Source organism: Oratosquilla oratoria, chromosome 26 (assembly GCF_046742065.1).
Source record: "Oratosquilla oratoria isolate Oo_2021 chromosome 26, ASM4674206v1, whole genome shotgun sequence".
Classification (NCBI taxonomy): Eukaryota; Metazoa; Arthropoda; class Malacostraca; order Stomatopoda; family Squillidae; genus Oratosquilla; species Oratosquilla oratoria.
Window position 1 is genome coordinate 33,210,149 of NC_134802.1, and position 14,063 is coordinate 33,224,211.

At 42.6% G+C, this 14,063-nt stretch overlaps 1 protein-coding gene across 3 annotated transcripts in view; it reads left to right on the plus strand.

Moving 5' to 3' along the window:
* The window catches only part of LOC143039461 (uncharacterized), a 206,591-nt gene extending 192,874 nt beyond the window's left edge, over window positions 1-13,717 (plus strand). The window contains exons 7-11 of one of the 3 annotated variants that reach the window (XM_076209552.1): window positions 1,169-1,338; window positions 1,564-1,756; window positions 2,852-3,121; window positions 7,725-7,982; window positions 11,814-13,717. In XM_076209552.1, the coding sequence (XP_076065667.1) occupies window positions 1,169-1,338; window positions 1,564-1,756; window positions 2,852-3,121; window positions 7,725-7,982; window positions 11,814-13,504 (2,582 nt within the window). In that variant the 3' untranslated portion in view covers window positions 13,505-13,717. The remainder of the gene's footprint in view (window positions 1-1,168; window positions 1,339-1,563; window positions 1,757-2,851; window positions 3,122-7,724; window positions 7,983-11,813) is intronic. The other 2 variants (XM_076209553.1, XM_076209554.1) reach the window with 2 other exon arrangements.
* The last annotated feature ends 346 nt before the right edge of the window (window positions 13,718-14,063 follow it).

Genomic DNA, 14,063 nt, shown 5'->3' on the forward strand with positions numbered 1-14,063 from the left:
CGAGCTTCCATATAAATTGTTGGGCTTTCATGAATCTGGAAAATGCAGGTGACAGGGCTGACTGAGTCATGGAATGTGTTCTGGATTTATGGTAAATGGGTCTTTACTTTGTGGTCAAAAGACTTTACATGAGTAGCAGAGCTTGTGTGAGGGTAGGAAATGGAGAGAATGGATGGAGTTGTGTGATGTCACATGGCTGTTTAACATGTTCATGTACATGTATTGGTAGTGGATGGGAGTGGGTGCATGCCTTGGTTGGCTACCTCCCATATAAAAGGGGAAAGAGGCCCTTGGTATGTAGACAGATAGATCTATATAGCAAGGTTACCCCTTATAAGGGAGGTAGTACTAGCCAAGTCGTGCACACTTTCACCTATTCCACTCCCATATCACCAGTTTGTTTCCCTCCTCTCTTAGCTCCTCATGGATAAAGGGTCATCACAGTCTCCTGCCCACTGTCTGCGTCAGAAGCAACATAGATAAGATAACACTGGGATAGTTTAGGCATGTAGAAAGAACAAGTGAAAAAAGATGATCAAAAAGAGTATGTAAAGCAGGGGTGAATGGAGTGAATTTTAGGGGATGATCAAGAATGAGATGGATGGATGGATGGGGTGAAACAGGCTTTGAGCAAAGAGTGAATAGCTGTTGAGCAGGGAAGGGTGAATGGAGGGGATAGATGTGAGTGGTGAGTGGTTGTGTATGGATGATATTTTGATGCAGCACGAAGGGATTTTTCCCCTGTTTTCTCTGTGTGAGGAGGGAGGGTTGGTGTGTAAGTATAGCAGTCCTGCTGTGGATGTACTAAGTCTTGTTGCATTGGTTCTGACCCAAGCAGTGGGCAGGAGACAGGGATGACCCTTCATCCAAGAGGAGCTAAAATGAGAGAGAGAGAAATAGGTGATGGATGGGAGTGAAATGGGTGAATACATGGGCTGGCTACCCCCTTTACAAGGGGGAAAGAGCCCCTTGGTATATAGATAGAATGGGTATTTGTATGAGGCACCAAAGCCATCGAGTAATAACAGTCAAGAAATCAACTGTGACACCACAGGAGTACTTGTGTTAGAAGACCTCATTGTTATTGATATTTTAGTTCTTTGCTATATATGCAAAGATCATCATTGCAGTGATGGGACAGTGTCCAAACTATCTGACTTTGTTACAGATAAGGTGAAGCCCTGCATCAGTCACCGTGACCTCAACACAAGAAATATTTTACTTCGACCCGACATGACCTGTGTTCTGTGTGATATGGGCTTTGCAATACATATTCAAGGCTGTAAATACTACATCAGTGGAGAAGAAAATCATGCAGAGACAACTTCTCTAACTGATGTAAGTTTATTCCTCTTCTTTTGCTTTTACTCACTAATAAGGTTATTATAGTGGTTTATCACAGATTGTGATGAATGTGTGTGTGTGTGTGTAAATATGTATACATGCATGCACACATTTACACATGCACCTACTTGTTAAGATTATATATCATAAGCCATTTCACTGGCAGTTGTGTTAGCCAGTATATGATGAATCTGATATTTATCTGGTTTTACCTTCTAGGTGGGCACTCTACGTTACATGGCCCCAGAGGTGCTTGAAGGGGCAGTCAATCTGCGTGACTGCCAGTCAGCTCTCAAACAGATTGATGTTTATGCCCTGGGCTTGGTCCTGTGGGAGTGTGCTGTACGCTGTCATGACCTGTACCAAGGACTTCAGGCTCCAGCATACATGTTACCTTTCCAGGTTGAAATTGGTGAGTAGTTGAGTGGCCCAGTTTGTGGAAATTTTTATGGTATATCAAAGAGTGGAAATGTAGAAACATTATGCCTTTATTGCTGGTCATGTTTGAATTTTGTGCCTCCACAGTCATTTTTTGTTTAGAAATAATCAATCTCATACCATAAATTAGGTTTTAAGATTTTAGAAGATACTGACATAAGGAAGGGATGCTGATGATTGTTTCCTCTGGCTTTACAACCCTTTCAGCCCTCCACCCTTACTCATCATACTGGTCTTCTACAAGAAAGACTAGGGGTAACAGATTCACTGGCTCCTTATACATTTAACATATCCTGATATTCAACCATATACACCAAACACAACCCACAGTGACAATACAATATAGTTTTTATTAAATATGGGTAAAAGTAAAGTTATGAGATACATAAGGAATGTTGATGGTGGCAGGTTGAATGTGATGTTCTTGAAGTTGGGTCACGTGTGAATGAAGGATTGGATGCGGATGTGAGTTACTGTGAGAAGGAAGTGTGTAAATGTTTGGGTGGAATGAAGAGTGTTCTGAATGTGTGAGTCAAGTGCAGTACAATACAAGGCTCAACTTCTCCACTGCATGGTTTAGCAACCTAAGCAAGTACTCCCCACTGCTCTACCATATGATGACCCTCCTCACCCAGGAAGGAGTGAAAAGAATGCATATGCTGCAATTGAAATGGGTCAAGATTTTCATCCTCCATGCTTAGCCACACCTCCCTCCCTCTTTTCTTGGCTCCCCCTGGATGATGGGTTATCTTTGCATCTTGCCCACTGCTGCTGACCCAAGGCAGTGGGCAAAATGCAGGGATGACCTTTCATCCAGGAGGAGCAAAGAAAAGAGGGAGGGAGGGAGGGGTGGTGGTGAATGGGAGTGGAGTATGTGGGGATGAAATGTCTGGGAGTGGATTTATGGACTTTAACTTTGGCTACCGCCCTTGTAAGGGGGAAAAAGCCCTTGGGTATATGTATGTATGTATCTACAGCCACCCCACCTTGTAAGTAATAGCTGGGAAGATGGTAGGAGGTGTATTTTTTGTATGATGTTATATAACTTCTTTATCTTCCTATCCTCCAGGACTCCACCCCAGTTTTGAACAGATGCAGGTTTTAGTTCCACGAAACAAAGCACGACCACTGTTCCCTGCAGTCTGGAAGGACAGTAACCCAGCAGTCAAATTACTGAAAGAAACCATAGAAGACTGCTGGGACCAGGATGCCGAAGCACGTCTCTCGGCCATGTGCGTGGAAGGAAGGCTCATGGAACTGCCGCAGCTTTGGGACCGTTGGAAAGGTGCGAGAGTTACAAAGAATGATCCAACCACACAGACCTCAAGGTCCCTGCAAGGTGATCGGTTCTTAAGACTAGTATGATTTTTTATTTATTTATTTATTTTATTTATTTATTTAATTATTTATTTATTTATTTATTATTTATTAAAATACTGAGAACACACAAGAGAAGGAACCAGACTTGCATTAAAGAAAATTTATTTTGCTTTCAAAATTTAAAGTCTGTCTTTAACAGTCTCACAAGAGAAAGTACCGAAGGTATCAAATACTTTTGATTCAAAGAAAAAAATATATATATATCTTTTTTTATATAACCATTGATAATAATGTCAGTCTCTAGGAAAAGTCACAATTGTAGCTTTTATCCCTTCTCTTTGTATGTCATTTTCCTTGTACATCTAGTATATTTTGGGGGGAAAAAGTTTAAGGAAAGGGTAAAGAAGGAGGAAATAAAATACTTTTAGCTGAATATGATAGTCTGGCGACACTGCTTCTGACCCAGGGCAGTGGACAAGGTGCAGGGATGACCCGTCATCCAGGAGGTGCTAAGATGAGAGGGAGGGTGGAGGGGTGTGGAGTGTATTCAGGGATGGAATGGGTCGGAATGATTTTATGCCTTTTCCTTTTTGACTACCTCCCTTGTAAGGGGGAAAAAGCCTTGGTATATGTAGGTATGTATGATGATAGTTCAAAAAGCTACACAATATCTCTTCCTTGAGGGACTTTTGGGTTGAACTGGTGGCAGTGGCCAGTTTCCTGGGGGACCACAGGCTCCTACAAGAGAGATTGGGTTAACAGATATACACATCACAGTCACTTAAACACAGGAAAGGAAACATGGACTGGGAGTGAATCGTCTATTGACTTTTTCAAAGTCTGTAGACGAAACGTCAAGAATAAATGCTTCACCCCCAGTCCATGTTCCCTTTGCCGTGTTTTAACAATTTGTTCACATGGATATTAATTTGCATACATCACAGTCATTTTCCTGGCATCACCCACTACTGCAGTCAAACTCTCCCCGTTTTCCTGTAATTCAATAATTTCCCGAAATACTGTAATCCCCCTTCCCATTACCACCTTCAGTTAGCATCTGTCTATCTCAACCGTTTACCTACTCTCACCTGAAGATCCTCCCCTCACTTGTTTTGGCTCCCTCCAAAACATCTTTTTATTATTTTCAAAATTCTCCATCAAATATGCTCTCAATCATGCATCCACTCTCCTCTTTGCCTCACTCATTTTGCATTTTGCTTCCATTTTTCTTTTTTTTCTTTTCTGCCTCTCGTATATTCCAAGTCTGTTCTGTACAGTGTCATGGTACAATCACCTGTTTGTATAGTCGTCTCATAGTGTCCATCTATGGATACCTATTTCTTATGACACTTTTCATTCGCCAAAAAAAAAACTGTCATAGAAATGACACTTGACTATGTATCTCGAGCATGGTTCCTTACAAAGTGTAGACACCCTACCAATGTCAGGCGGCGGATGATTTTTTTCACCGGTGGAAGACCATTTCTTGCCCCTCTTAGAGGAATTCAACACACAATCCTCTCCAGTCTCTGAGGAGGTGCAATGTGAGGCGATGGATGATTTCTTTCGCCGACGGAAGAAATCATCCGCTGCCTCACACAAGCTATGCAAAACAAAGCATTAAGAATAGTAACAGGATTAATTAAAACCATCCCAATACAACATGTATACATACATACATATATACACACACACACACACACACCAAAGGCTTTTTTCCCCTTATAATGAAGGTAGCCAAAAAACAAAGGCATAAAAACCACTCCCACCCATTCCATCCCAAATATACTCCCCTCCTCTCCACTCTCTTCCCTCCCTCTTATCTCGGCACATCCTGGATGATGGGTCATCCCTGCATCTTGCCCACTGCCCTGGGTCAGAGGCAGTGTTGCAAGACACAGCACATCCACAGCAAGGCCGCTTCATTAAATTGGCGACTCCCATATTATACTTCTCAGACACTTCATCTCAAACACATTCAAACTCCTTTCTTCCTCTCTTGTTCCACATTTCTGCCCCATACAGTGCTGTCGGCACAATCACCCCTTCATACAATCTCCTCTTAGCATCCATTCCCAAATGTCTATTTCTCATTACAATTTTTAATCCCCCAAGGCATTTACTCGCTTCTCTCAATCTACATTCTACCTCCATCTCCACTCCTCCCTTTCCTGCCATATTTGCACCCAAGTATCTAAAACTATCCATTTCCTCCAGTCTCCCTTAATACTCACTTTCAGTCTGCTGCCACTTTCTCCCCTTGTACATCTCATCACCTTACTTTTACCCACATTTATCTTCAACTTCCTTCTTTCACGCACTTTCCCACAAACTTTGTCACTAACTTCCTCAATCCCTCCTCTGATCCTGCTACAAGTACAGTGTCGTCCGCAAACAACATACATGCAAACATATACCAAAGGCTTTTTCCCCCTTACACAGGGAGTAGCCAAAAAGAAAAAGGCATAGAAATCACTCCCACCCATTTCATTTTCCATATATTCCACTCCCCTCCACCCTCCTCCCTAACTCCTATCTTGGCACCTCCTGATTGATGGGTCATCCCTGCATCCTGTCCACTGCCCTGGGTCAGAAGCAGTGTCGCAAGACACAGCACATCCACAGCAAGGCCGCTTCATAAATTCGGCGACCCCCCCTCTCCGTCCCCTCATGCAGAAAAGGAGAAGATGGGGAGAAATCCCTTTGGGCTGCATTAATTTTTTTTTTTTTCACACATACTTCCTCACCCCCCATCCCCCACCCACTCCCCCTCATGCATCACAGCCTCGTCTATACACAACCTTTCTCCAATCACCTCTATCTTCTGTCCTCTCCCATCCTTCCTCTACAGACATTCCTCTCTTTTGTAAAGCCCCTTTCACCCCATCCATCCATCTCATCCTAGGATGCCCCCTCATATTCACTCCTTCCACCTCCGCCTTCCACACTTCTTTTACTAATTTTTCTTCACTCATTCTTTCCATGTGTCCAAACCAGCAAACAACAGCTGGCTTATATACCATTTTTCTCCATTTTCTTTAACCATCTCCAATTCCTGACCCACTAACCTTGCATTTACCTCTCACACCACCCCATCCATGTATAAATTGAACAGCCATGGTGACATAACACATCCCTGATGAAGTCCCACCTTTACCTCAAACCACTCTCTCCATTTCTAATCCTAACACACTCTACTACTCTTGTAAAAACTCTTGACAGCTATTAACAGAGAAACCAAAAATCTCCCCATAGAATTGCATATGAATGTGATAGGTATCTGTTTCTGTGCAAGAGCCTTCAATCCCTCCCATCACATACCACAAGCATAACCAACTAAACACATATGCATACACCAAGGGCTTTTTTCCCCCTTACAAGGGAGGTAGCCAAAGTAAAAAAGCATAATTCCACTCCTACCTATTTCATCCCCACCCATTCCACCCCCATTCACCACCCCTCCCTTTCATCCTGGCTCCTCAAGGATGACAGGAGATCCCTGCATCATGCCTATCACCATGGGTCAGAAGCAGTGCAGCAAGACACTGAACACACAAACACAAATAAAAAAAGAACCTTCAGCAGCATATTGTTCAACCCATCAGCTGCACCAGGCAATACACCCATGCATGCCTGACCCCCAGATATCCATCCCTCTGAATCCTCTCTCCCCTAAGAGGACAGAGTCCACTTGGCCAGGCTGGGGTGCAGGCACTATCCAGCCATTCTAAGCTACCAGAGGAGGCTAGATGACTGCATTACAGATAACTGTCCAGGATGTAACACTTCATCCCATACTATACAACACATTATGGAAGAATGCATTGTATACAATTACACATGCCAATAGCACAACATAACCCTATAAGGGATTTGTGAGAAAACTCTATTTTAGCCATGGTGTTCCTCAGAGAAATGGGACTGTTAGCCACACAGTCTAGGGAAATGAAACAAGGCCCATACAAAAACACACATACAGTACTGCCCATCAAAGACTTTACTCTACCAAATTCCTCCAGACATCAGCTGTACAGAGAAATAACTTAACTGAAAAGTAGGAACTACACTAGCAGAAGTAAGTGCAAGTTACCATCCAGCTTGAAAACAACACCAGCACAGAGTAGGCCTGGTTACAGGACCAAATTACTTCAGATGCGGTCACCACATATAAGACATCGAACATCTTGCCATACAGCGCCCTACTCTAGCCTTACCTAGACAACACAACATCTCTTTTTAAGTGATTTGAGGGTTAATTGGGTGGCTGTTGCTGGTTATGTAGAAGCCATGGGGGTCTTTCAGGAGAGATCTGGGGCAGCTGATTGATTGTTTGATCGAAGAGACGGGCCCTTTGAGTGTAGCTCCTTTTCTGTGTATTATGTATAAGTAATTACATGTAATCATTTTGCCACCACACTCCAATTTTGATATGATGCAGGAATCATCTTTTTCTGATTTATTTTTTCTGGACAGGTCCTTCACCAGCAGCAGTTAGCAAACTGGGAAGGGGTGTAGAGTGTTTATTGTTTAATGATTGTATGACTGCAATTAACCACTGAAGTTAAGGAATGTTTTTTTAATATATTTTCTCCCCTCTTGTTATGACCTTGCTGTGTCTATAGCAAGTTTAGGTGTCAATGGAGTTAGTCCGACCATCAACCCTACCTCAAATGCTGTCCTGGCACAGCGGCTGGGTGTCCAGCAGCAGCAATTCCTTGATGTTGGAGGAACTGACAGCATTGAAGGTCTGGAAGTCCGTGGGAATAGGGTCATAAGCAATGCACTGTCTCTGCGTGACAAAGAGACCAGTGTCTCTGAAACAACTGTCGAGACGAATGTGACTATGTCACCCACAGAAACTCTCCAAGAAGTTTTTCTAGGTATGGAAATGTATTGATTAAGAAATATTTGATCAGAATTATTATAGGTTCAGGTAGACTCCTTTATTTACTGTTTTAAAATATATGCAATAGCTGTAGGTATTAAAATTCTGAGTATCTGACCATTTTTTGTTGCTAGTAATAGATATTTTATGATTTTATTTGATATCTATATGTATTATTTTAGTATGAGATTTTATTTATTGTTTTCAGCTTTCTCAATTTTTGAAATTTTGTTGAGAAAAAAGGTTGGTCTACTATTTATGTACATTTAACTATGAAAAGGATGAGAGGGAAAGGATTTTCTTCCGTGCATACATTGTTTTGTGGGTAATGGGACACAAGTTGAGAGGGAGGGAGAGGGAACCCGCAGAGTTAATGGTGAGATTGTTCATTGTGTTTCAGGGAAATGTTGCAATGGATTAGAGGAGTGCATGTAGTCCCACAATACAAGGGAAAGGGAGAATTTAAAATTATTGTTTTAGAGGAATCAGTTTGATGAACATGGTTTGTAAGGTGTATGGGCATGGGGTGATTGAGAGGATTAGGAAGGCGACAAAGTGAGTGATTGGGGGAGAGTATTGTGGGTGTAAGTGAGGAAGAGGATACATAGATCAAGTTGTGCTAAGAAAGTTATACTAAAAGTATTTAGTAGAAGGTAAGGATTTCTGGGTGCTTTCATGGATTTGGAGAAGGCATATGGTAGGACTGACAGAAAAGCACACTGGAGCATGTTACAAATGTATGGAATAAGATTGAGATGTATTAAAGGTAGTCAAAAGTTTTTTTCATGAGTAGTAGAGTGTTTGTGAGTACTGTTTGTGGAGAGAGTGAGTGGTTTGACTTGACTGTGGGGCTGTATCAGGTTCATGTGGCATCACCATGATTGCTCAACTTTTATATGGATGGAATGATAAGGTAGGTATGCAAGAATACTCGGCAGATGTTTGGAATAGGTTGATGAAAATGGGCAAGAGCAAGGCAAAGAAGATATCTATATATATATATTTTTTCCCCAAGACGATGTTAATGGTCTAGGTTTTAAAATTGAAGCTCTTCTCCCAGACCCTCTTATTCCTTTACTTCTTGTAGGATGAACATACAGAGAGCAGGATACCTAGTCCCATCACTTCATCCCATTTAGTTGCCATTTAAAACACATGGTAAACATGGTAGCAGGATTCTTTCCCCTACCTACCACAGGGGATAGGAAGAAGTAGACTCATAGAAGGGGTAAAGGACAGTTTCAAGGGAATAGCTTAAAGGAGGGACAGTTGTAGTACAAAAGTAGTATCGTTCCTCTATGAATAAAGATTTTAACTTAACATAGACAAATAATGTCTAGTTTCAGTTGTAGAGATGCCCCCAAACAGTCCCTAAAGCATTGACTGCATGTTACTATGCAGTTGGTATCCCATTGCATTGCTTCTGACCCAGGCAGTGGCTTGGGGCTAGGTATGACCCTTTACCTGCAAGGAGCTAAGAAGGAAACAAATGGGTAATGGAAAGGACTGAGATGGGTGGGAGTAGATGCATGCCATGGCTGGCTATCTTCTTTCATCTCTACAGAACAAAATAGAAGGAAAGGATAGATCTAATTAGAAATGATGAGATGTCTTGATAGATTTGGCGGATAAAATGATTGAGGCATTTAGTAGATGTTTTCTCATGGTATTTACGAAGTAGAGGTTAGAAATGGTACCTGACTACAACCCAATCTTCAGTGGGGATTGTATGTGTGCAACAGAAACGCAGGAGGGACGTTTGGAGTATATTAATCAGTGGGTTATGCGTACAGAGGTGGGTCACAATAGGAGAGCTACATGCTCATAGTAAGACGGACCATTCTAGACTAAAATGGGGGTGACATCGTACTCCCTGCGTAGAAGGAAAACGATGCCACATTATATTACACATGTATCAATCAATGAGGACCTTGTGCCCATAACAGAGAGTCCTTGTACTGGAAAGTGTCTGGGGATCGAGCATGCCACAACACTGCGGTGCAAACCTACAGTGCCCTGCTCATGTTGAATGCCAAGGCATCTCATAGCACTATACCACAGGGATGAGGGAAGTAGATTAGCTAATATCTGCATTAGTAATGAAGTAGTCAAATGGATTGATAGACTTAAAGCTACAAAATTCCTGGGTCCTGACGAAAATTTTCCGAGAGTGCTCGAAGAGTGTAAATTTGAAATCCGCAACCAGTTAATGGAAATATTTAATAGGTTGGTAGATACAGGATTTGTGCCTATTTCTTGGGGGCAGGTAAATGTTGCTGTTTTTACAGAGGGTAATAAGTCGTCTATGCATAACTACAGGCTTGACATTGATTATAAGTGAAATGCTATAATCAGCAATAGCTAATAGAATGAGAAATCACATTGAGAGACATAATTTGATGATTAACAGCATGGATTCACCAAGTGTAAGTCACATGTAACTAATTTTCTATCTTTTTACACTAAAATATACAAGGTATCGCATAACAATGATAGTTATGATGTTCTTGACTTTAGCAAAAAATTCAACAAGATGCCCCACCAGAGACTAAGCCCATGGCATAGAAGAAAGAGTGTTTGAATGGATTAGTGACAGAAAATAATGGGTCATCATTAATAGTGTAAAAGCCAAATTGGGAAGTGTTACTAGTGAAGTTCCCCAGGGCTCAGTATTGGGTCCTGTATTGTTCATTATGTATATAAATGACTTGGACAATGGTATTATTAGTGTTGTTAGTAAGTTTGTAGACAACACTAAAATAGGATGTCAAATCAGTTCAGAAGATGCTGGGATACTGCAGGAAGATCCTAACAAAGAAAGACTAGTAAAGAGAGTGTGGATGGAGTGAACCTCAGGAGAAGACTGAGAATGAAATAAATGGATGTAATGAAGGGAGCTTTGGTGAGAAGGCAGGAGAGTGCATAGATGGAAGTGAATAGGAGGTAGTGAAGAGATGAGGAGATGATACAGCTCAAAGGAATTTTCCTCTTTTCTGTTTTATGATCTATTTTTAGTGGGTGAGGAGGTGATCACTATACAGTGGTAAGGGTAAACCCACTCCTACTGTTGAGCCTAATGCTCACAGTTTTGAAGGGTCACGGTAGTACAGGCGGTACGGTCCTCACTTTATATGAAGCATTCCGCTCTGGCGGGGGTTCGAATCCCAGCAGATGAGTTTATTTCCAATTGTCAAAATGACACAAACACTTGTCGGAAGACTAGCCTGCATAAAGGATTTGATGAAATACAGTACATACCATGTTCTACCTGAGTGCCCTCGGCAGAATGATTAGTCTGTGAATAAATTCTTTCTGTTTTGAAGGGTCACAGTAGTACAGGCGGTACGGTCCTCACTTTATATGAAGTATTCAGCTCTGGCGGGGGTTCGAATCCCAGCAGATGAGTTTATTTTCATATATATATATATATATATATATATATATATATATGCTAATAAGAACACGGGTGTGTGGGTTCACTTGTGCAAAGTAGACCACTTTGCACTGAAGATGTAATATACGAAAGTGCTCTGCTTCATTAATTTCTTTTTCCAAGTGGTCTAATTTGCATATATATATATATATATATATCATGGAATGCTATGAAGAAGGCCTTTGTTCAGCAGTGGACTCAGGATAGCTGATTTGATTGATTGATTGATATATATATATATATATATAAATGTATGCATGCATGTATGTATGTATGTATGTATATGTATAATGTGAAATTGTTCCAGGATAGCTGAAAATTACAGGTAGTCATAAGAATGGCATCAGATGTATAATGTTCATTGTTGTTTACAAGTTTCCTCTTGGTCCACAGGAAAAAATCAAATGGCTGCAGCTTTGCAGATGCCCCCACAGCAGCTCCAACCCCACCAGGGCCGCAATCCTTGCATGGAGCGCAACCTCATCATTCAACCAAATGAGGACTTGAGTGTATCTGGCAACACTCTGGTCGATCGAGGCCGGCCCCCTCCACCCTCCATCCCTCCTCTAAACTTGAACGACACCCTCGAGACAGCCAATTTCCTGGGCAACGAACAGCTGGTCCCGTTGATGAATGGCCACTCTTCCAACACCCAGGCTGTTCTCCATCAATCCAGTACTTCAGCCTCTTCATCTGCTCCCCCTGCTCCTCGTCTTGTGCCTCCCATTCCTTATTTGCAGAATGAGGTGCACACCATGGACATGCAACCGAAGAGGCAGAACGTAGCGGGAGGTGGCAACAACAAAAACCTCTTGGATGCTGGTCGAGAGGAGCGAGGTGGACGGGGACGGAGTGGTTGGAGGAGGACGTGGGAGGAGCGTTTCAAGTGGCTCCTGAACCGGAGGCGGCAGCAGCCTGTAGATGACGAGGAGCGGCAGATCCTCACTCCCACGAGCAGCAGTCATTCAGAGCCCCCCACCCCTATTTCCAACACCCAGGCAGTTACTCAGTCCAATTTGAATCACTCTAACCCTCCCCTCCAGACCCAAGTTCTCCTGACCAATGGGGGTTCAAGTACAGTTGTGTCTCCCATACTCAGTGTTGCCAATCCTATGAATGGGCACATTACGGAAACTGAGATCGGTATTGCCAAATTACAATTACAGAATGGTCATGTACCTGTGATGAAATCACGACAAGGTTCCAAGGACAGTGGACTAAATCGTTCATGTGAGTACAGTAGCTGCACTCACACTGAAGGCTCTTGTGATAAACTTAAGCGACCCACAACCCTTTCACTTAAAGACAATAACTCTCACGCAAAATCTCTCAATGAGCACCATAGCTGTAGTTCTCTGAAGGACTCTAATAACCACTATCCTGCCAAAGTTGCCAACAATACTTTAGCACACACCAGCTGCAACACACTCCCGAAGACGAACAGTGATGATACAAAGGGTAGTGTGGACAGACTCTCCAAGACCAATAGCGAAAACAGACTTTCTAAGACCAGTAGTGTCAGCAGACTACCTGACAAGACTGGCAGTAGTGACCACAAACTCTCCAAGACCAGCAGTGATGACAAAGTATTTCCAAACACCAGTGATGCCTGTGACTCCCCCATACCCCTTCGTAAACCAAGTCGCCGTGTCAAGACACCCCGTAAACCCGTGGGCTGCAATCGCTTCTCCCTTTATGATGATCGAATTATGGGGTCTTCAACAACCTCGGATGGCAAGGACACTAATAACATTAAGAGTGAAGACCCACAAGAATTTGGTAGTAACAGCCTCTCCCACTCTCTCCCTCTCCACATGGACACCCTTGAGAAAGAGCCTTTCCTCTTTTCTGCCACTCCACCTCCGTCTGTTGCCGAAGGAGCTTCTCTCAATTCCTGCCACAGCGGAAGCAGCAGCAGCAGCATTAGTAACACTAGCAGCAGTACTTCGTGTAGCAACAGTAATTTGCATAGCAGGAGTATTTGGAATAGCAACAAGCGTAGTGTGACTAGTGGGAATAAATGGACAACTGTTCCTCCTGTGTTGCATCAACATGGGGGGACTATACAGGAGATCCATCAGTAGATAAAGGGAGGAAAAAAAAAAGTAAATTGAGCAAAAACTGAATCCAGCAGCCAGAACACCCGTATAGAAAAAAAATTATGAAAAACACACACACACACACACACACACACACACACACACACACACACACACACACACACACACACACACACACACACACACACACACACACACACACACACACACACACACACACACACACACACACACACACACACACACACACACACACACACACACACACACACATACTTACATAGCTGAAGGGAAGGGAAAATGAAAACCAAATTCAGTACACACTAGCAACAGTCATTGGCAGGATGTTTGGGTGATGTATGGAACATGTCTCAGAGGAGGGAACTTGGCTAAGTGTTCTTCCTGGGAATGAGGTATTTCATTGTGAGGCTCCTCCCAGGACCAGAGTTCCTCCTCCACGGGCCATGTCGTGATATACCCATCCTGAGGCCTACATCCTTACCAGCAGGAGAAAAACAGGATCTCTTCAGTTATACTCCCATTCTCTTCCATAGATTTTGTTGTACGATGATATGTCAAGGAA